At 50.0% G+C, this 22,008-nt stretch overlaps 9 protein-coding genes across 9 annotated transcripts; 5 read left to right on the forward strand and 4 right to left on the reverse strand.

Moving 5' to 3' along the window:
- Positions 1–1,826: 1,826 nt before the first annotated feature.
- LTR64_003010 (uncharacterized protein) lies at positions 1,827–3,944 on the forward strand (the record flags this gene model as incomplete). Its single annotated transcript, XM_064897373.1, has 1 exon — positions 1,827–3,944. The coding sequence occupies one exon, from the start codon at positions 1,827–1,829 to the stop codon at positions 3,942–3,944; it is 2,118 nt and encodes a 705-aa protein (XP_064756323.1).
- Positions 3,945–5,112: 1,168 nt separating this feature from the next.
- LTR64_003011 (uncharacterized protein) lies at positions 5,113–5,939 on the forward strand (the record flags this gene model as incomplete). The annotated part of the gene is made up of 2 exons (XM_064897374.1): positions 5,113–5,404; positions 5,452–5,939. 2 exons carry the CDS (start codon positions 5,113–5,115, stop codon positions 5,937–5,939), a joined length of 780 nt encoding a protein of 259 aa, XP_064756324.1.
- A 101-nt stretch (positions 5,940–6,040) lies between these two features.
- Positions 6,041–7,739, reverse strand: LYP1 (lysine permease; the record flags this gene model as incomplete). Its single annotated transcript, XM_064897375.1, has 2 exons — positions 6,041–6,819; positions 6,872–7,739. The coding sequence occupies 2 exons, from the start codon at positions 7,737–7,739 to the stop codon at positions 6,041–6,043; spliced, it is 1,647 nt and encodes a 548-aa protein (XP_064756325.1).
- A 666-nt stretch (positions 7,740–8,405) lies between these two features.
- On the reverse strand, positions 8,406–10,191 carry LTR64_003013 (uncharacterized protein; the record flags this gene model as incomplete). Its single annotated transcript, XM_064897376.1, has 2 exons — positions 8,406–10,026; positions 10,079–10,191. The coding sequence occupies 2 exons, from the start codon at positions 10,189–10,191 to the stop codon at positions 8,406–8,408; spliced, it is 1,734 nt and encodes a 577-aa protein (XP_064756326.1).
- Positions 10,192–10,671: 480 nt separating this feature from the next.
- LTR64_003014 (uncharacterized protein) lies at positions 10,672–11,401 on the forward strand (the record flags this gene model as incomplete). Its single annotated transcript, XM_064897377.1, has 3 exons — positions 10,672–10,739; positions 10,803–11,101; positions 11,151–11,401. 3 exons carry the CDS (start codon positions 10,672–10,674, stop codon positions 11,399–11,401), a joined length of 618 nt encoding a protein of 205 aa, XP_064756327.1.
- Positions 11,402–11,688: 287 nt separating this feature from the next.
- Positions 11,689–14,967, forward strand: RIA1 (Cytoplasmic GTPase/eEF2-like protein (ribosomal biogenesis); the record flags this gene model as incomplete). Its single annotated transcript, XM_064897378.1, has 2 exons — positions 11,689–12,586; positions 12,659–14,967. The coding sequence occupies 2 exons, from the start codon at positions 11,689–11,691 to the stop codon at positions 14,965–14,967; spliced, it is 3,207 nt and encodes a 1,068-aa protein (XP_064756328.1).
- Positions 14,968–15,246: 279 nt separating this feature from the next.
- Positions 15,247–16,411, reverse strand: LTR64_003016 (uncharacterized protein; the record flags this gene model as incomplete). The annotated part of the gene is made up of 3 exons (XM_064897379.1): positions 15,247–15,575; positions 15,635–15,946; positions 15,994–16,411. 3 exons carry the CDS (start codon positions 16,409–16,411, stop codon positions 15,247–15,249), a joined length of 1,059 nt encoding a protein of 352 aa, XP_064756329.1.
- A 431-nt stretch (positions 16,412–16,842) lies between these two features.
- On the reverse strand, positions 16,843–19,335 carry LTR64_003017 (uncharacterized protein; the record flags this gene model as incomplete). Its single annotated transcript, XM_064897380.1, has 1 exon — positions 16,843–19,335. One exon carries the CDS (start codon positions 19,333–19,335, stop codon positions 16,843–16,845), a length of 2,493 nt encoding a protein of 830 aa, XP_064756330.1.
- Positions 19,336–19,722: 387 nt separating this feature from the next.
- VMA13 (H(+)-transporting V1 sector ATPase subunit H) lies at positions 19,723–21,259 on the forward strand (the record flags this gene model as incomplete). Its single annotated transcript, XM_064897381.1, has 3 exons — positions 19,723–19,782; positions 19,832–20,066; positions 20,163–21,259. The coding sequence occupies 3 exons, from the start codon at positions 19,723–19,725 to the stop codon at positions 21,257–21,259; spliced, it is 1,392 nt and encodes a 463-aa protein (XP_064756331.1).
- Positions 21,260–22,008: the final 749 nt, after the last annotated feature.

The raw sequence follows: 22,008 nt of genomic DNA on the forward strand, positions 1-22,008 counted from the left end.
GACGCTCTATTGGCCTTTTGACCAAGGCCCTTCTTCTGCTCAGGTTGTGCCAAGTCAACAACTGTCCGGTTGCAGAGCTCGTGACAGAAACAAGCACAACGTCGCGTAACACACATATCGACGGGATCAAATTTGTTCCTGCTGCTTTACCGAACATGTCTTCTGAACTAAACCTTCCTCCACTTTTGTTTATCCATACTCGTTTGCGGAAACCAATTACCTGTACAACGTCGCTGAAGGTGTGATGGTTGCTTTCAAATCTTACCGGGATATCAGCAAAACACTCTGTCGACCACGAAACTCTGCCGGCTCTCGCACTGTATCGTATGGTAAAGTCTCCATTTGCTCGATACTGTACGTGTCGAGGGATGAAGCACGCTTGTTGTCAGCTGCAGAGCTGTTCGCGTAGCTTCAGCCTCTCATGTTCCGCGACCAATCACAGGACGCCACGGTCAGTAATTGGGTATGAAAAACATTGGTGTTGACCAGTCTGCTTTGTGTTCTACACCGACCTGTGATTAACACAATTTCTACTGGCCAGCCTCTAAATGAACATATGGCCCATGCAGCCTAATCGTATAGCTCATCTGCTGCAAGCATGGTTCGTCCCGCTGCAGTTCAAGTCTCCAGCTGGACTTGTGCCCAAGCTTCAACAACATCAAGTAGACTCTCGTGTGTTTGGCTCCATTTACTGGACTTCGGACAGCTAGCTCACCAGGGCCTTCTTGACGTCCAGGACGTTCAGTCAAGCGGACATTCAGACGTGGTGCCGCTCGATGGGTACCATCCTTCACAATCCTCACGATACTGGACCATCACTTCACCTTGCCGATGTCGGCTGCAGTCTCGGTCCTGCCATCGCTGCAAGCACTTGCGGTGTAAGAGGCAGAAGCACTCTTTACTGAATCAGATAAGTTTTCTTGAAATGAACACCTTGGGAACGTCGTTCACGGTCATAGAAAGACTGTGGCATTTAGACTATAGGGCTTAACTCGGCATCGAGCATTGCAACATACAATCTGATCGCACCGCATCTGTTCCCCTGTCTCCAGGTACTGACGGTCAACTCCTAGTCACTTCCTGGTCAGCCACTGCTTGCTGGCCAAGTATGCAATACGGATGTCGATTTCCATTCGCCTCAGCCTTCTAGATTGGGATCCTCAGATATGGCAACTATATGAACCCTGACGGCCGTTAATGTCGCGGTAGGTAACACACCCCCAAAGTACGAATGATGGATGCGCAGATCATAACGCCTGAGCAGCTGACGCGCAGTTACTATGTTTGCAATCCAACCAAACCAACGCATCACGTCAATCGATGCATGGCGTCGTCCATTCCTCAAAGCACAACGTTGCTATGCTTGCTGTCAGCTCAGGAAGTCATTCCAAATTCCGACCTCCACGCTCATCAGCCTCGCAGGAAGACCTTACGAGCACTGCAGCATATGAATGCATCTTGAAGTCATTCCTGAATGGCGTAAGCCTTCGAACACTAACCGCGAGGATAGCTTGCAAATCCACAGTCGAGGTAGCTACCACACATGCTACATATGATGCAGCACCACGCAACGAGAAGCGTACGTAAAGTCTTGAGTTGAGTTTTAACAAAGAAGTGAGACGCAACGCACGCTTCGTTTCCAGCTCTGACTGTCTCACTGTTCGCCTGAGGGTGTCCGTTACACGAGACGGTTTACGTACTCCACGGCTATATATTCTGTTGCTTCTGATGCTTCTGCAGCAGAATTCTCCTTTCGGAACAGATTTATAAACCACAATACATATACAGGACAGCCACTATAGTCAAATCGTCCACAATTCCGAAGTATGTCCCAAGAACTCGCCCTTTGCAAAGGAGGCAAAAAGCCTGCCAACCGTTTTGCGGGAACCGTCCATCCAAACGAATCAGCGTCGCAAATGTCGTCGAATGTTAACCATGAAGAGGGTGCCGAGGCAGGTGGAGACGCTGCAGCACGAATGGCCAAAGCAATACAAGCACAAGCAGAAAAGGGATCCAAAGTATCAAGCAGTTCGAAAGCAACGGTACCCTACAAAGAAGTTTCCGCGAAACCCGGCTCAAGCAAGTCGAAAGCACACAGCGCTCTGCAGATCGAGGATGTAACCTCGAAGGTATCAAGCAACAGAAGTAGCAAGAGTGCAGCCACAACAAACTCGAAGGCTCTGGTACCAACTTCGCAGAAAGTCAAGAATGATGCAACGTCAAGCGTGTCAAAGTCTTCATCAGCTCATTCTTCCAAGGACGCGCCCGGCCTTTTGGCCATTGAGGCAGCACCTTCACAGGTGTCGAAAGCGAGCAGCAGCAGACAATCGAGCTCATCTTCTCGGTCAAAGGACAACAAGAGTACCGTGTCCTCAGCATCAGGTTCGAAGTCATCTACTACGAAGGACAAAGCAAGCAGTCAAGTCTCAAGCGCATCCAGCAGCAAACCCAAGTCTTCGAGCCGTGCCAGTAGTAAAAGCAAGGCACTCGTGCCGGATACCAAGGCTGGTTACAAAGCTAGTCCTCTGGCGCACGAGATCAAAGCCGAAGACCTGGACGATGACATGTACAGCATCTCCATTCACGAACGCGGTCCTCTTGGAGCAGCTCCAGCAAATCGTGAGGAACTGCTTGCTATGATCCTTCGCCAAAACCCGAAGCTGGATGTCGATGAAGCGAGCGTGATCGTGGACAATCAAATCGCAACAGGACACGCAACTAGTCCAGAAATAGGTCGATCCAAGGTGGGGGCTCGCAGTGAAGTTAGTTCGAAGATGCACAGCACTACGTCTCGGGCATCAAGTTATAAGGGCAAGGAAAAGGAAGTACAGCCGTACAAACCAAACCCGTTATCAACTGTGTCAAAGGCCTCTTCCACACGATCCAAGCAAGTCGTTCCAGTACAATCTGAGCCTTCAATCGTTTCAATGGCGTTCGATCGCAAATCGAGCGCGTCGAGAGTCCCAAGCACCAAGGGTAAGGAGGTGGTGAGACAAGACAGCTCGTCCAAGATTCTCGAAGCAGGACCCACTGACGGGCTCTTCCAGGGTCAGACAGGTTCAACGTCCGTACTCTCCGACTCATCCAAGGCCCTGGTGCTCCCGAACACAGGCTTGTTGCCTGCACTCGCTGTCGCTTACGCCAAGGTTGGGCAGTCTCAGACTTCAAACTCGAGCTCGACCTCCGATCTTCTCATGCTAGCCCAAATACGCCAGCAGCGTGAACTTCAACGGGCACAAGCCGTTGCTGCTTTCGAGGCATCACAATCAACATTGGGTTCAAACTTAGCTCAAACGCGCGTGGCAGTGCTCGAATTGGCCAAGCAGTCCCTCGAAGACTCGCGCACCCTGACTCGCCTTCAAGAGCTCGGCATACACAACGAGAAGCTGGCAAACCTGGCTTTACAAAGTCACGAAGATCAAGTTGCTGCCTTGGCACGTGAAGAGGCTGCCCAAGCAGACGAGCGTCAGCGTCAGCTGTCCTCAGCCCTTCGTGAAAGAGAAGAAGCTGGGAAAGCACGGCTTAGACAACAGCGAGGTGACATCTTCAAGGCTGAACGTCGTAAAGAGGACGAGCGCGACCAACAGACACAGATGGAGTACGAGCGAATGGATCACGATCAGCAAATGGACAAGATCGATGCATTCGGACGATTGGTGGAGGCTGGAAGGCCAAGACAAGCGCCTCAACCGAAGAGGAGTGGCTTGAAGATGGGCTATGAGTACGGTTACCAGAACCCAAGAACCGGGGGTGAAGGTACAGTTGAGATGCGGATCGGCAAAGGCTGCAACAATAGTGGAACAGGCGTCTGTCCTAGATGCCATCGGGAGTTCAGAGAGCATCCGGTTAAGTTGCATAGCGACGGCGGCGTGATGGGTCGTAGTGGTCGTCGACTGCTCCCTATTGGTAGTGACGTTAGCAAGGCAAGCTCCAGCAGGAAGTGATGTTGATATGCACATGCATACACCATGAAACTGTTGCACAAAACTTCTATGCGAAGCCGCAAGCTTAGGACATGGTTGATGGCGTCGTTCACCATGCAGATTTTTTACCACGTCGTCAGGGAATCCTTCTTGTTTTGTTCTCGTAGCATAACTGTGTATGTCCGAGATTGTTTTACGTAGTTCTGCCTGGTGCAACTGGTCAACAGGCTCTTGAGATTGCCAGCATACACAAAAAATGTCAAGGCCCATCAAGATGTGTAGTCGGGCTGAAGAAAAGTCTTCAAATTAAACATCTGGGGTGTATGTACGAAAGGGAAAGTTGTTGCAAGTCCGTTGTGGTCGCAAACATCCCGAGAAAACGATCTCGCTCAAGCAACGCGCACATTGTGTATCCTACTCGTCTTTCAAGCAGATTTCTAGCTGCAGGACGTTGCCGCTGGCGCTAGGACGCCGTGGAGTCGAGACTTAATCGTGAAGACTGTGCCGATTGAGTCGTCAGTGGTAGAATGAAGGGGATTTATGTGGAGAGACGTCGTTCCGACATGCTAACATTGCCGACACCACGAACAAGATGTGCTTTATGATTGGGAAGGAGCGAACCAAGTTTAAAGGTTTATTCGTGCCTGTAGATTAGTGGAGTTGCCCAGCCTACCAGGCAGGAACGACATTCTTGGCTGTCGGCATGGCGGCATGGCCTGGTCTTATTCCTCGTTTCGATATCAATCCGTCTCTTTTGTTCCTTCTTTTCTTGACCCAAAACGCGTTTTGGAGAGTCAAGAAATCTTTGTATTTCAGGTGCTTCGGTCACAGTACCATTCGCAATGTCGGCAGGTTAGGTAGTTCAGACATCCTGCAGGAATGATGGGCATTTCACTTGTGTTTGCATTGCGTCGAGTGAATCATAGCATCTGAATCGAAGGATTGTGTCAAAGCAAAAGGAGAATAAAAGATTCACAGAATACTCAAGCCTTGAGACGATGTTGCTCCTGGAAGGCTAATCAATAAAGAGCACGAATGACGACATGATGAGAAAGCAATACCGTTCTACCAGGAAAGTGCCACAGATGGACGTGTTCCGAACAGAGCCGTCTCTCGAACAACTCACTCATACCCAACATCCTAAAGTAATCCCGTTTCCCCTCGACCTTGCATTCTACAAACCACCAGGATGGATGCTTCCAAGTACACTCTCAAGCTGAGAGGACAGAGGGTTCTCATCGTTGGAGGCTCCTCCGGGCTCGGCTTTGCAGCTGCAGAAGCCAGCATTGAAAATGGTGCCTCTGTCTTGATATCGTCCTCGTCACAACAGAAGGTAGACAAAGCAGTTGAACGGTTGCAACAAGCATATCCATCAGCAAAGGACCGTGTTTCGGGATATGCTTGCAACTTATCCGACCAGGCGGGCCTCGAAAAGAATGTGGTAGACTTGTTGGAGAAGGCAGGCACTTTAGACCACATCAGTAAGATACAGGCGATCAGTGTTTCTTCGAGTGCTAACAGCGGACAGTCCATTCTGCTGGCGATCCCCTCAGTATCAAGCCCTTGGCAGAAATCACCATCGACATGGCCATCCAAGCCTCAATGGTTCGCTTCTATGCACCTCTCATGATCGGAAAACATGCAGCCAAATACATGAACCCTGGCCCAAGGTCCTCGATCACGTTGACTACAGGTGGCATCATCGACCGACCGATGCCGAACTGGATCCTCCCAGGCACGACGATGTGTGCTGTGGATGGCTTGATGCGTGGTCTTGCGCTTGACCTGGCTCCAATCAGGGTCAATATCGTCAATCCTGGTGCTGTGGAGACTGAACTCTGGAATCATATGTCCAAGGAGGAATTCAAGAAGCTTAAGGAACACACCGAGAAGAACGTCCCAACAGGACGATTGGGACAGCCGGAAGATGTGGCAGAGGCTTATCTCTACTTGATGAAGGACATGAATGTGACCGGAATAAGTATCAGAACGCAAAGTGGTTCCTTGCTGAAGTAATGCTGATACAGCCAGTATTATGTAGTTATGTAGAGAATCGATTTTCGCTAAATTGCCATGTAAAACGCTATAAAACAAATTGGAATGTAAAGCGAAGCCTGTTATCCTAAGATCCAACTCGACATCTTCTTCCAGAACGTCTTCGGCTCATCTGGCACGTCCGCATACATCTCATCTACCTCCTTCTTTCCACTGATGAGATCTACCTCTTCAGGCTTCACAAACTTCGACTGGGTCACCAGCTTGTGGCCAACATACAAAACTGTGAACAAGATCAAACTAATGTATGACACGAAGAAATCTGACGTGTTCCATGGAATAAAGCTTGTAAACCCCTGAGTAAAGATGATGAGCACATTGAAGAATATGCCATACCAGCTGAACCATGGCTGCCACATGGCCTTGTAGGGAAGTGTGTCTCGGCTGATACCCTGCGCCTTCAGGGCGCGCATGAATGCGATGTGAGAGATACCGATACAGGTCCAAGAAATGAAGCCTGCGACGCCAGTGATGTTGAGGAGCCAGTTGAACACTTCGCTGCCATTGTTGGACTCGTTCATGAAGCCAAGGAGACCAAAGACTGAGGTAAACGCGACAGCGACGTATGGTACACCACCGTTTGTGGTTCGGGTCAAAATTTCGGGACCTAGACCTTCGGTGGCAAGACCAACGAGGATACGGGAGCCGGAGTAGACGTTTGAATTTGCAGCTGAGAGGACGACGCAGAGGAGGACTGCATTGATGAGGCCCGGCAAGGTCTTGACACCAGCTAATTGAGCGGCGATGACGAAGGGTGAAGCAGAAGCGTCTGTGCTGTCGTTCAGAAGCTGTTCGTTGTCGTATGGCACTAGAAGGCCGATCATGAATATGGTGAGGACGACTAAAGTTCTGTTAGTATATGCTTTGAAAGAAGGATGACGAGGTAGACCTACAGAAAATCAGAATCCGCCAGAAGGTCTTTCGAATGGCAGCTGGGACATTCTTGCGAGGGTTGTCCGTTTCGCCTGCTGCAATGGCCACAAGTTCAGTACCTTGGTATGAGAATCCGGCTTGAATGAGTACAGCCCAGAAGCCGACGAATTTGGCGAGAGAGTCGTTGTTCTCGATGAGATAAGGTGCAAACGCGCCTGGATTATTCCAGGTCTCGAAACCTAGATACCCATTCTGACCAGCACCAGCATCGATGCAGATTCCGAAAATGATAAAACCAATGACAGTCAGAACCTTGATTGTGGCGAACCAAAACTCTACCTCACCATAAAAGGAGACTGGCAGAAAGTTAAGTGCTGTAATCACTATCCAGAAGACACCAACGAAAATGCCGATATTCAGGTCTTGACGCCAGTACTGAATGATGAGACCACTTGCTGTAAGCTCAAGGGCGAAGGTGATTGCCCATGATAACCAATATATCCAGCTCATCGCGAAAGATAAGCTATGGTCGACGAAACGACTAGCGTAGACAGTGAAAGCACCGGCGACGGGCAGGTATGTGGCCATCTCGCCCAGCGCGACCATAACGCTGTATACCAGGGTGCCGACGAAGGCATATGCTATGAGAGCTCCGGCCGGTCCTGCATTTGCGATTGCTCCGCCAGAACCAATGAAAAGACCAGTTCCAATTGTTCCTCCTATAGCAATCATCTGCAGGTGTCGCGATTGCAGGCGTCGTTGAAGCTGTGCTGTTTGTCCATGTTGTACGGACTGCTTCTCAACATCGTCAGAGATGGATGAGGTTTTCGAGGCTGTGACATCCGTCAATGTGGCAGGCTTGGCCTGTACGTCTCCCTGTTTCTCCATCTTGAAATGCAAGGTCTCAGACACGTGACGCAAGAACGAGGATAGCAGTAAGGTGAACTCGAAATGAAGATAGCTCCACGATTGACAACCCTAACGGCAGGTTGAAGAGATTCTGACCTCTAACGGCAGGAGGGTCAGGTAATAAGTATCCTTGCCCTATGGCCCTGCATGGATCCATACTAAATTCTCTGCGTGCCATTGTTGCTGAGATTGGCGACAGCTTTGAAGGTGAGGTTGGAAATGCCTCAGACCATGGTGAGAATTTGATCTCAGATTTTGCTTGCTGCGGATCAGGCAACTGAACGAATGGCCCGTATTCTTTATGTTATCAGGGTTTCGAATAGGTCATCCACAACTTCGGTTGACGTAGCCAATGATTGGCTGCTCGGTTATTGCGGGCAAAATTTATCGACGGAAGCCGTCCGCCACCGTTATCAACATCCACCAGGTTGTCCGTCGTCTAGCGGATGCGACCGTAGTACTGAAGCGTGTCCACCTGCTGGTAGACCCTCGAAGGAGAAGCTCTGTCAGTCCTGTCGCCGTCTGTGTTCTCGTGACCAATTGATAGTCAACTCACATTGCATTGATCGCCCAATCATATTCCTTCAATGGTCTTCATCATGGTCAGGGTCGTCGAACCCTCTACTGAAACGATTGACCCCCATCCTAGTCGACTTCATACAAGTCCTCAAACAGGTTGCTTTCCTTCTTCGCTTTGTTGACGCTCTTCCTGAGAACATCCTCCTTACTGATCTCTCCGTCCTCGGCAATATATGCGTCGATGTACTCGGCGGGAATGAGCTCAAAATACGAGTTCTCAATCGTGACGGCGTTTCGTACACTGCTGCTACCTGCTGCCTGCATGTAGGACTGGACCATGTTTCTAGCTGACTCCGGCCAGATACAAGAGATCTCTGCCGAATCATGTTGTTCGTCAGGCTCTAATTTAAGTTCCTGCCGTGACAATTCAGCAGCTAAACCGTCTGTCACGCCTTCTTCGTCAGGCTTTGCAAGTAATTGCTCGTATGATGCTAGTACGTCCTGCTTTGGTACAGCGATCTTGTCAGTCTCACTCAGCACCACTACTTCCCTGTTGCCACGGCCAGGTAGACACCGTGCTAATACTGCAAGGGCTGTGCTACCAGTCTTATTGACCACATGTCCAGAAGGTGTGATTCGATCTGCCCCTAGCAAGACAACAGTGTGTGGTTTCCTGCTGTCACCAGCGTCTTTCGGCTCTCTTAGCACAAAGGCGGAATGGGAATCTGGCACGATCCTAACACTTACTCGGGCAGGTTCGTCTCTAGAGGCGGCTTTGTCGTTTAAGCTTGAAAGCAGAGAAGCTGCTAAGCTAGCACCTTCACATGCTGGGCGAGATTCGAGTATCGTGAAATTTAGTCGCAACAGATTCTCCTGGGCAAGCTCAACTAGATGTGTAAGTGACGCTAATATAGTTGACGAGTCAGACAAGGTAATGATATTGATCGCAGGTTCCTCCTGCTGTTGTCGGGTGACCAGGGTGTCGACATATTTCTTGAACGCCTTAGCAATTTCCGTGGATGTTTTTTGTCGATTGGCTATGCTCTGTTCGAGGATGTCGCAAGCTGCCTTGGGGTCGTTCTGCAGAACATTGGTTGCATGGGCTATCTGAGCGAGGGCGTTGACAATAGCAGATGCGATAGCAGCATTCATGCTGGTGCGTGCGCTGTAGATGAAATGCCACGCAGCCACTCGCAGCGCATACCAGTATTCTGGTGATAGTAGTCCATCTTCGGTAGAAAATATGCACTTAGTAATCTCCACGAGTCCTTTCAAGGCGTCCGTGGCGAGCACTCTAGCCCCATTCTCTGTGTCGTTCTTCAACTTCTCGATTGTTCTGAGAAATGCTTGTCCAGCGGCATTGTTGCGAGTAATGAGCCCGTTACCACTTCCAAACATGCCGTTCGGGCCAAGGTAGACCCTTCGCAGGCTCACCTTTAGCCTCGGGACGCAGTCATCGTCTATGCCTCCGTCGAGCACAGCTTGAGGATCAAACCACTTCCAGCCAGAATGTTCCCAATCTATCTGAATCTTGCTTTCGTCTGCTTTAAGTAACCACCCAAATGGATGTACCGTCCATGATCTCTGAGCCTGTTCGTCTTCGAACGAGAAGGGTCTCCCAGTGAACCCAAGCACAAGATCCCGACCGCACACTAGTTGTGTTTCCTCATAAATCTCTCTTTCGGCTGCGGCAAGTGGATATGCATCTTGTTCTTCAATGCTACCAGCTATAGGCGAGTACTTACCTCTAGTGTAATTGTTAGGATCATGACACGTGGTAGACTTGCTGATAGACGCACTGATAACTTCGGATGTTAGGATGTGTACTCCTCTTGAAAAGTGCAATCTGTTGAGCTTGATCTACGCTTTCACCCTTGAACACGAAGTTCGAAACCACAGAACGATGCTTCATCCCGGATCTGCTGAGGTGAGCTGCGATCTGTCACTAGTATCAGCACGGACAGCTTCGATTGTACGGACACAGGAGTTCAAATTCAGCGTCGACACGGTCGGCTCGAATCCGCATCTGAGGAGCACTGCTAAAGCTTGCGCGTCATATGACGCCAGCTCATGAGTACGAGGCAGGCACTACCCAAGCTGCAGATGCGCAAGGCGAACGATACAGTAGGCTAGCACCGCTCGCTGTGTGTTTCCACCATTACCACGCTGAACAAAGGAAAAGACACCACATACGAACAGGATTGTGAAACGTGCTTGGCGAAATAGACGGTCTGGAAACCATAGCGCGCCGTACTGATGAAACAGCCCGGCCTCCGCAAAAGTCAGCACGTAAGCAGAACTTTGAGATGCAAACTGTTGAGATTGAGCTTTGCCATGACCATAGTTACGTGTATTTCAAGGCAAGTTTACTGCTTGCACATTGCTCAAGAGAATGGATGAAGAAGATAAGAGGCACGAAGTGTCGGCAATTGCACGAGTACCCCGCCTATACATGACAGAGTAGGTGCAGTGTAACACAACTGAGGGTGGAAAATGCAGATACTGAGTGCTGACCTTTCGCAGTTGGGTTGGGGCAGCTTCAGTCAACGAGAGCAATATTCTCGAAATCACGCATATTCTTTCTGTAATGACAGCAGGGGAACTGGAACAATATGGGCCTGACGAAAGTCCTGGTGTCGAACTGAGGCATCTTGACATTGCGGACGAGCCAGCTGCTGCAATGCTCCAGCACCTGGACAAACAATGCGTATGGATTGACGATGTCCTCACGAACTTTCGCGCAAGGGATGGTCGTCAGGGTGCGATTATCGTCCACTGTCAACAGGGCATCTCAAGATCCGCGGCAGTCATCGTGGCATACTGTGAGTAACATCAATCCGGTTGATCAGGACACTGACTAGTCGATGCCAGTGATGAAGAAGTTCGATTTGGACTTCGACGAAGCCATGAAAGAGCTCAAAAATTCTCGTAGCATCGTGAATATGAATCCAGGGTTTCAAGACCAACTGCGAAAGCATTGGCGGGTGCCCACGGGCAGGACGACGCCTGATCGCCCACCACGAAGAGACACGGTAACCAGTCTCAAGACACCGATTAAAGAGTTACACGGTCCCTGGGACATAATAGATTGGCGGGAGGATCCAGAAGCACATTGGAGATAGTTGTTATCATTCAAGAACATAGAGAATACATTCTTTTGCCAAAAGACGATCATGGGGCTGAAGAGGCTAAGATTAACCAGCATTGGCACTAAACCGGGCTGAGTTTAGGCGTGCGTTTGGTGCGGCCAGGTGTGCGTCATAAGTGAACATTTCGTTTGGTCGAGTCATGAGTACAACAATGGTGATAATTATTTCAAGATACATTCCTCGACTTCCCGCAGAATAGCGAGTCGCTATTTGGATATTCCATTTCATTCATGAGGGATTAGCTGACGTCAACCAGCAAGATGCCTGTAATACCTTCCTCAAAATTGATTACCCTGCAGTCAAACCCTCACAATATCCGAAATATCTGCATATTGGCCCACGTTGATCATGGCAAGACGTCTCTTACTGACTCCCTCATCGCCACGAATGGCATCATTGCGCCCAAGATGGCCGGTAAGATTCGATACCTTGACTCACGGCCGGACGAGCAGCAAAGAGGAATCACTATGGAAAGCAGCGCCATCAGTCTATACTTCAGTATGATGAGGCGACAAGAGGGCACAGAGGCAAAGCAGGAGGAATACCTGATCAATCTGATTGATAGCCCTGGCCATATCGACTTTTCCTCAGAAGTTAGTACAGCCAGCAGACTCTCAGATGCTGCAGTTGTGCTCGTAGACGCCGTTGAGGGTGTATGCTCACAGACAGTGACTGTACTGAGGCAGGTCTGGATTGAAAAGCTGAAACCTTTGCTTGTGATAAACAAGATCGATAGACTGGTCACCGAGCTGAAGATGAGCCCCAGTGAAGCATATTCGCATCTTGAAAGAGTGCTGGAAGGAGTCAATGCGGTCATTGGTGGCTTTTTCGCAGGTGAGCGAATGGAAGAAGATCTTTTGTGGAGGGAGAAGCAGGAAGAGAAGAGGCAGAACAAGGCGGCCAATGGTGATGCCATTGACGCCGAATTGGAACAGCAATTTGAAGAAAGAGACGACGAAGACCTTTATTTTGCGCCGGAGCGCAACAATGTCATCTTTGCCAGTGCCATTGACGGCTGGGCTTTTACTGTGAGTCAATTTGCAGGCATTTACGAGAAAAAGTTGGGTATCAAGAGAGCCCTGCTCAAGCAGGTCTTGTGGGGAGATTTCTACTTTGACCCAAAGACAAAGAAAGTGCTTGGTCAGAAGCACCTGAAAGGTAGGAATCTCAAGCCCATTTTTGTCCAACTAGTTCTTGAGCCATTATGGACTATATATGAGGCTACTGTAGGTGGCCCAAACAGCGAGAGAGGTGATCCTGAGCTTCTGGCTAAGGTCACCAAGTCCCTCAACATCACTATCCCAGCCCATGTCGCTCGTTCTCGAGACTCCAAAGCAGTTCTACAGGCTGTCTTCTCTCAGTGGCTCCCTTTATCTACTGCTCTGCTTGTATCTGTGATTGAGTACCTACCTAGTCCAGCAGATGCACAAGCAAAGCGGATACCAGAGATTATGGAGGACCTTATTGGTGCAGATCACATTGACAAGCAGATTTCATCTGCAATGCTGGAATTTAAAGGAGGAAAGACAGATCCGGTAGTGATATATGTCAGCAAAATGGTTGCCGTACCAGAAAGCGAACTGCCCACTAAGCGGCGCAAGCTGGGAGCGACTTTAACAGCAGATGAAGCTCGAGAGTTGGCAAGGCGAAAACGAGCCGAGATTGCAAAAGCTCAAGCAGAGGCGGATGGATCTAGCGACCTTGGAAGCGTCACTAACGGACTAAGAGCCACGAGCATTGGGGAACAAGGTGAAGAGGATACAGGACCCGAACAACCAGAAGACCCAGAACACTTGATAGGGTTTGCCCGACTATTCTCTGGTCAATTGTCCGTTGGCGACGAAGTCTATGTGTTGCCACCAAAATTCAATCCTGCTCAGCCCCATGCTCATCCCGAGCCAAAGAAGGTCAAAATCTCTGCTCTTTACCTGCTTATGGGTCGTGCACTAGAAGTACTAGAGACGGTCCATGCCGGAACCATATTCGGCATAGAAGGATTAGAAGGACACGTGCTCAAAACAGGAACGTTGTGTTCGCAGCTTGATGGTGGCATCAATCTCGCAGCAACCACGAGCACCATCAGCCAACCTATCGTGCGCGTCGCCCTGGAGCCAGTCAATCCGCTTGACCTCAGCAAAATGATCAAGGGGTTGAAGCTACTAGAGCAAAGCGATCCTTGTGCTGTATACGAGCAGATGCCCAGCGGTGAGCACGTCATACTTACAGCTGGTGAGTTGCATCTGGAAAGATGTCTGAAAGACCTTCGAGAACGATATGCAAAGTGCGATATACAGCCGGGCGAGCCGATCGTCCCATATAGAGAAACTATTATCAAAGCAGAGGAGATGGAACCACCAAAAAGCAAAGACCTTCCTCGCGGCACGAGCATCACAATAACACCTTCAAAAACGTTATCACTCCGCCTTCGAGTACGACCTCTACCACAAGAAGTGACAGATTTCCTCCTCGAGAACGGCGCATCACTGCGAAAACTGTATGCAGAGAAGAAGGCTGCCGAAGAAAATGCCCAAGCTGGAGCCGAAGAAGAGAAAGAAGGATTCAGTGAAGAACGACAAGAATCAGCAGATCTAGGCAACGCAACCAACGATCGAAAAAGCCTATCCCTGCAAGAATTTCGCAAACAACTCCAAGATACCTTCGACACAGTCAAAGATGACAAGGAAGTCTGGCGAAACATCGTCTCTCACGTCGCAGCCTTCGGACCACGAAGAGTCGGACCAAACATCCTAGTCGACGCCACAGGCACAGATACATGTAAACGATTCCTCTCCCTCGAAAACGAGGAACAAAATGATGGAACATCCGCGACTTCAGCAAGTCGCATCTTCGCCGATAAAGTCACCTATGCCTTCCAGCTCGCCACCACTCAGGGCCCTCTGTGCCGCGAACCAATGCAAGGCGTTGCTGTCTTCCTGGAGAAGATTGACTATACACCACATTCCCATCCCCACGAATTCCCCTCCGAGGAAACAAACAACACATCACCAGACGCCTCAGACATAGGCCGCTTAACCGGCGAACTCATAACCACCACCCGCGAAACAATCCGCCACTCCTTCCTCGACTGGTCCCCCCGCATCCTCCTCGCAACCTACACCTGCACCATCCAAGCAACCCCCGACGTCCTCGGCCGCGTCTACAGCGTCCTAACCCGTCGCCGCGGCACCATCCAGTCCGAGTCCCTGCTCGAAGGGACTCCGTACTTCACTATTCTCGCTACATTGCCTGTAGCGGAGTCGTTTGGGTTCAGCGATGAGATTCGGAAGCGGACGAGTGGGTTGGCGCAGCCGATGTTGGTGTTTAGTGGGTTTCGGAGGCTGGAGGGGGCGGATGATGTTGATCCGTTTTGGGTGCCGAGGACGGAGGAGGAATTGGAGGATTTGGGGGTTGTGGGGGAACGAGAGAACGTGGCGAAGCGATATGTTGATTCTGTGAGGAGGAGAAAGGGGTTATTGGTGAAAGGGTCGAGGGGGGTGGGGAGAGATGCGGAAAAGCAGAAGACGTTGAAGAAGGATTAAGTTGTGTGACACGACTGGTTGTTCGACTAGATATCTATGATTGGCTTTACAATACAACACGTTACCGTTGGATGTGTCGATGTGCCGAAGGTCTACACTTGACTTCATCACTCTTGTCCTGCTTGTTTGCTTGTTTGCATTTTCGTGCAGAGCTTTACATCGTCCTCGAGACTATGATATTTGCTCTCCTGGGTAGGGGACTTGTCCACTTGATTCTGCTGGTATGATTCTGTCGCCTTCCTCATTGTCGTCTTGCTGTGCGAACTGTCGCTGGCACCTCTAATGCCAGTAAAGAGACACAGCAAACCAGCGATAGTTGTCTGCGTTGCGGAAAGAATCCTGCTCGTCGTTGACAACGAGCTGGTGAGCATGCTGGGGACCATAGCCATCAGGTGGATCAAGGTCCTTATCGTCGTACTCATCTCGATCATAGTCGTCAATATAGTCGTGCGTTTCCTCCACCTCTTCACCATTTTCATTTGGCTTGTACACATCGTGTGTGATCAACTGGTTATAAATATGACCATTCTCTGGCGTGCGGGTGAGATGGTGCCAGTGCACAAGTTCGTGGAGTATATGAGCACCCAAGGTCGTCATCAGACCGCTGTCTTGACTGCAATGTTAGTCTCCTGTTGACTAAGCGAAGATACAAACGGGATAGACTTACCAGCCGCACCTAGGGCTTGGCAACCACGATTCTCGAAGATGTCTTCGATGTTCGGGAAATCAAAAGCTCGTCTGTGTATCTCCATGATAGCCGCATCATCGGTATTGCCAATGTTGTACTCAGTCAAAATATCCTGATAGAGTGTCGCGGCGTAAACGGCATCGTGTTCAAAATTTCGGTCATGGTCTTCAATGCCGGGATATTTTCCAACGCTGTAGGTGAGGCCATCGAGTTTGGGATTGGTTCCGCGCTGTGTGAAGATGTCATTGATGCTACATTCGGGAGTGATTCCAGCAATAGCACAGAAAACAGCTAAGAGCATTAATTTGTGCTGTCCTCCAGGTAAAGCATGGACTTACTCTGAACGAATTGCTTTCTAGCGGGATCGACCCCGGCTTCATCTTGCCCGCCGCCATCCTCCTCCTCCTCCTGATCATCATCCTCGTCGTCGTTGTCCTCATCGTCGTTCAGGGGTGGGCTCTCAAAGTATCTCTCATATAGTCCTTCATAGTTTTCTAACATCATCAGAGCGCAGGCCAGCCTTGCCATAATCACGGCGTCCTTCGCTCCTTCGGTTATGCGTGGGCGTGCGTCGTTCCTGATGCCAGCAACGCTAGGATCGGCTGTATTAATATAGATGTTAAGTTGACCATTTGCTCGAGGTACAAGCTGGTTCGTGGTTGGATCAATTGGAATCACTCGTGCCGTGGTTGGGTGGAAAAGCAAGCTGGTCAGCGTTACGCAGGCTACCAGAGAGAGGCGTATAGTGGACAGCATATTGACTGTGATCAGTTTGTGGCCAACTGACTGGCTATGTAGACTCGAGCAGACTGTGGTTTTCTCGTTGGAAAGGTTGCGAATCGACCAGGTTCTCAACTTAATGTAGTTGCAAAAGTAAGTCGATCTCTATTTCAGTGCGTCTGTACTTGCAGAAAGTTTAACTCCAGTGCTTTAATTGTAAACGTGGCAGGTGCGTAACGCCAATCATATTTGGGAAGGAAGTCACGACTGAGAGTATCGAGAGAATCAGCTCCGTGCGCGTGGCTACTAAGTATAAGGGTGTGACAAGGCAACACATTAGAACACTTACCTGTTAAGATGAGGACATTTTAGCTGGATGCGAAAGATGTAGTAGCAATCCTAGGACTAAATGCCCTTGCTGATTAAATTGTTTCAACATCAGGATTAGCAACACGTCAACCTGGCATCTACCTTCCCATGGTATCCGCTAGTTGCCTATACATCTGCTTGACATCAGCAATATCAGCCTTCAGCTCTTCAACCTGTTCGGTCTTCTCGCCCAATAATTCTAGCATGGCCTGATATTTTTGCTGCAGCTCATTGTGTTCTTTCTCAACCTTCACTAACTGCTGACTAACACTATGCGTTTGCTCGACCTCGCGCATCAAATTAACAACTTCTTGTCGTGCTTCGTCACGCTGTGAGCTTAGACGAGCAACTTCGTCCTTGGAAGCGGCCTTCTCGGATTCAAGTCTGCGCACATTGGTCGACAACCGTTCTACAAGCTGGACTGAAGGACCAGCACCCGCGACCGACGCCGACATCAGATCATTGAGAGTACGTGAAGGCGACTCGGCGTGAGTTCGAGCGGGTGTCGGAGGGATGCTAGCAAAGAAGTCGTCCTGATCCTCGTGCAATGCGATAGAGGGTGTCTCTGGCATTGCACCGTTCGTCTTGATAGAAACTGCTGAGTTGACACGTGGACTGGCGAAGTTATGGTCGTGAAAAGGCTGTGTGGATGATCGGCGACTCGAAGGTCTTTCCCCTGGACTCATGAGACCATCTACGAAAGAACCTATTGGCCCTTTGCGAATGGGAACAATTGGTGAATCGATGCGTTGCATTGGGTTGACCCATCTGGCTTTCTCATCTTCCAACCGACGGACAATTTCTCTCTCTACACGTTGCTTTTGCTCTTCGTGTTCCTTCCGTAACAGTGATAATTCGTCCTTAAGTTGTGTAACTTGCTTGTTTGCTCGCTGAATCTCTGCATCCTGGTCGGTTTGCTGATCTTGCAAAGAATTCAATGACAGCTGGACATCTTCCAATTCTTTGGCTACAGCCCTTGCCTTGCTTGTTGCGTCACGAAGCTTCCTCTTTAGGTCGGCCTCGCGTCCAGTAACCTCATCTTTGTCCTTCTCAAGGGCTGTTATTCGTGCCAAGAGAGTACTCTCAATTCCTCGCCAATTCTGACTTGCGGTAGAGTACTGGTTCTGTAGAGTCTCTATCTGCCTCAACAGCTTAGCCTGGGTATCGCCCTGATTTCCTGATGTGGCTTCCTCAGCACGAAGACGAAAGCCCTCGAGTTTGCTTTCTAGGGCTGCTTGTTCAGCTAGCATATCGTTCTCCATCTGCCGAGCTTGCGCTCTCTCAGCCTGCAAACTCCGCTTTAACTCCTCGATCTCGCGCTTAGACTTGTCTGTAGCAAGCTCGTGCTCAACCTTTGAGCTGGTGAGATCGTCCTGTAGCTCGGCAGTCCTTTTCCGTTCCGTCTCGAGCTTATCAGACTGAGCATTCACCTCGGCTTGTTCAGCTCGTTTATTAGCTTTGCCCAATTGGCTCCTCACTTCTGCTAAGGTCGATTGGAGAGCGTTCCGTTCTTTGGTGACAGCGGCCAGATCTGTCGCAGATCTCGACACAGTGGCAAGCTCCTCACTTTTCTGTCTCGCCCTGGCTTCAGCTTCTGAAGCTCTGGTTTCAAGCGCAGAAAGTGACCTCTCAGCCTTTTCCGCTCTTCCTCTGGCTGCATCCTGATCCTTGTTCAACGTGATGGCCTGGGTTCGAAGAGCTTTGATCGTCTTTCGGTATTGTAGTTCGCTCTTAGTCAATTTTGTGCCCTCTTCCATCAGCAAGGCGATTCTTTCGTCCTTGTCTGCCAGTTGCTTCTCGATAGAGGATGACTGGACGTCGGATTTGACCATTTTCGCATTAGCAATCGTCTCCTTTGCTAGGATTTGCATATTGCGTTGTAGGGCGTCTATGCGTTCGAGATAAGCGTTTATCTCTTCTTGTAGGCTGTCGATGCTCTTCTCGTGCTCGATTTGTACGTTTAGTAAGACGGAGTCCGTATTAGGGACCGATGTTCTGGATGGTTGTTCATCGCTTGCTCTTGAAGAGACACCAGATGGCCTTGGTGGCTCCAGCGATATTGTGGCAGATCGCCTGTCTCCCTCCGTACTGTCTCGCGAAGTAGTCGTAGAAGGTCGACCAGTTTCCTCACCTTGCGATGCAGGTACTACATCCACGGTAGGTATGCTTATAGCTTCTGATATGCTTTGTGTTTCCTTCGCTACCTCTCGACCATCCTCTTCTGATACAACATCCTCTGCCTCATCCGGGGCTGGCTGAGAGGAATGCACCTGACCTACGGAAGGTGTGCCTGGTCGTGAAGAATCAACATCGGGTGCAGGAGCTGTCGCTCTGCTGGCATTCTTCCTTGCCATAGCCTGAGCAAGACGGGCTTGTAGTCTGTCATTTTGCAGGCCAGAGCTATCACTACGCTTCACGTCGGTTGATGGTCGTGGGTTCGATCCGTTCGCCTGTGGTTTCGCAGGTTTGGGTTGCGACTTTGTTGTTGACTCGTCCTCCTCTGCAAGTATCTTGTCCAGACCCGACTCTACAGATGCTACGGCGTTGGATAAGAACGCCCATCTAGAGGACGGCTTCTGCTGAGCTGCCATTGTGGTTGTGTTAATGCCCTGGTTGACGGGAGCAGTCAAAAGACCACCTTACAAGAACTACGGCATGCTTTGAGTTGCTGAAACTTCGGACAGAGGCTGATGCGCAGCACTACTGACACAGTTGCAATCTCGTCCATGCACACGCGTCGAGGCTGACTCCAAGTTCATGGTTGCCGATGCGGATGAGACGCGGGAGGGATCGACATGTGGAGCCTTTGTGCTAGTACTTTGGGCGCGACCAGTGGCAGTTCAAGGCTGTCGGCGCAGCGATGACATAGCACGGATGCACCTTCCTTCTGCAGCTGATTCTCTGGCTCTGAACGTTGTATCGTCAATCAATTGTAGAAGTGGTGATCGAAGTCGAGCTCTTTTGCAGGCTGAGAGAAGATGTCGCTCGCTAACCCTCCATATCTGAGCTCTCTACAGAACAACATCCGAGCGAGACCAGTACGTTATGTCCTATAGATTGGCGAAACAATTTACTGATGTGACCAAGATACCGTGGGATGGAGCTGTTCGAGCTGGTAATCTGTCCGAGGAGCAGCTCAAGATAATCAAATCTGTTGACAAGGTTCGCAAAGAGCAAAGGAAGCAGACGATCGAGTTGAATACAGACCCTTATGCCACCCTACTAGCAGGAGGTGAAAGCGGTCCCAGTGTCCTTGAGAAGGCCCAAAAACGACAGGATATCATACAATACATCCTCGTACTAGCAACAGATCTTATTGCCGGTAAGATGTCTCCTTCGGTATGCGCGAGCCTGTCCCCAAGCTAACACGCAAATGCAGATGTGCCTGTATTGGCAACTTCCATCCTACAACGAACAGATCCATACAAGCAATACCTGGCTCTACTTGGCAGCTCCAATAACCCAGAGGACGCCGTACCTCTTCTCGCTGCCACCTTCCTCGCCAATCTAGTTGCTTTCTCTCTGACGTCTTCCTCCAAAGCAGTAGAAAGAGACAGCGATGCACTACCGAAGCTGTACTCGTACCTATCTACTCTGGTAAAATCGCAAGATGCTGGTCTTCAAGATATTGGTGTGCAGCATATGTCAACTGTTCTGAGATCAAGTTCTGCGAAGGAAACGTTCTGGAAGCAGAAAAATGACACCATTGCTCCCCTGTTCGATATACTTAGAAAGGCAGCAGGTGCAGCCAAAGATACAGACTCGACTCTATGGAGTGGTGCAGCAAGCGTACGGAGCGCCGACACTCGCTTTGGTGGTGGTGTCGGTCTGCAGCTGATGTATCACATACTCTTGGTCATATGGCAACTCAGCTTCGAGGCAGAGTTGGTGGGTCCTGGCCTTGAAGAGGACGAAGAAATAGTTCCACTGTATGTGCAGCTACTGAGGATGTCGCCCAAGGAGAAGACGACCCGCTTGCTGCTGGCAACCTTGCACAATCTCCTAGAGGCGAACAAGAAAACTCTGATACCGATTGCAACGACTGCGAGACTGCCTGCTCTACTTGCGAATCTCGCAACACGACATCTAACAGATGACGATGCGAAGGAGGATCTGGACGCACTTGACCAGATGCTCGATGAATACACTAAAGGACAGACCACCTTTGACGAGTACGCAGATGAGGTACAGTCGGGTCATCTCAGATGGTCACCGCCTCACAGGAGCGCTACCTTTTGGAGGGAAAACGCGCGAAAGATTCTGCAAGACAAAGAATTACCCAAAAAACTGGCAGAAATCACGGGCAAGAAGTGGGAGAGCGACAAAAAGGTACTGGCTATTGCTTGCAACGATATAGGCAACCTTGTTCGAGAGGTGCCCGAGCACCGCACCACTCTGGAAAAGCTGGGTCTGAAGGTACGAGTCATGGAGCTCATGACAGATGCCGATGAGTCAGTGAGATGGGAGAGCTTGAAGGCTGTGGGAGAGTGGATGCGTTACAGCTTCGAACGATAAGGAGGGTTTACGTGAATTTGAATGGCGTTCACTAGAAGGCTGGCTCTGCCTGTGGTTCAGGCATCACTCCAAGCATATACTGGTAGTAATTGCACTAGTGATACTCGAGATTAACTTTCTTGCCGTTAAGCAGAATGCGGTTTGATGACCGAGAACCGATTTGTATTTATACAAACCATTCGTCTAGAACCTGATCGTGAGTTCTGGTACTAAGTCTGCTGTTGCGTGCAACTTCAATCTCTGGAACCGAAGCGGTTCAAGCACGAGGCAGGCCGTGCCGAATGCTTGGCAGGGGCAGGAATGCCACTAAGACACGCCTCGGAGATAAAGCCATGCGAGGTGCAACCCTTGGGACGATCAAAAGCATGGTTAAGCAGTGAGATCTTCACAGTGTCCCAACTAGAATACATACAAGGGTCACAAAGTGTCGCGCAATAGTGCGCTTATCCGATCTTACAGAGACAAGTAGGCAGTAGAAACGTTAGCAGGCACGAACAAGTACTCAAGAATGCTGACAGGACAGCCGGCGCTTGCACTTTTGTAGCAATTGTGTTTCCCAGCCATCCCTGCCTCTCCAGCCTCATTAGGACAGACCTTCCAGCCCAATTGCATATTTTGACTTCTTGATTAACTCGACGACGCCATCGTTCACCAAGAGCAGCGCACGAGGTCAGGTTGGATTCCCTTTCGTGGTCAGCTGCGTGGGTGCAATTTCCTGCTCTGGCGCCGATTGTAGATTGTCGACGCTC

The sequence above is a fragment of the Lithohypha guttulata genome (genome assembly GCF_036872675.1).
Source record: "Lithohypha guttulata strain CCFEE 5908 chromosome Unknown scaffold_2, whole genome shotgun sequence".
In the NCBI taxonomy this organism is placed as follows: domain Eukaryota; kingdom Fungi; phylum Ascomycota; class Eurotiomycetes; order Chaetothyriales; family Trichomeriaceae; genus Lithohypha; species Lithohypha guttulata.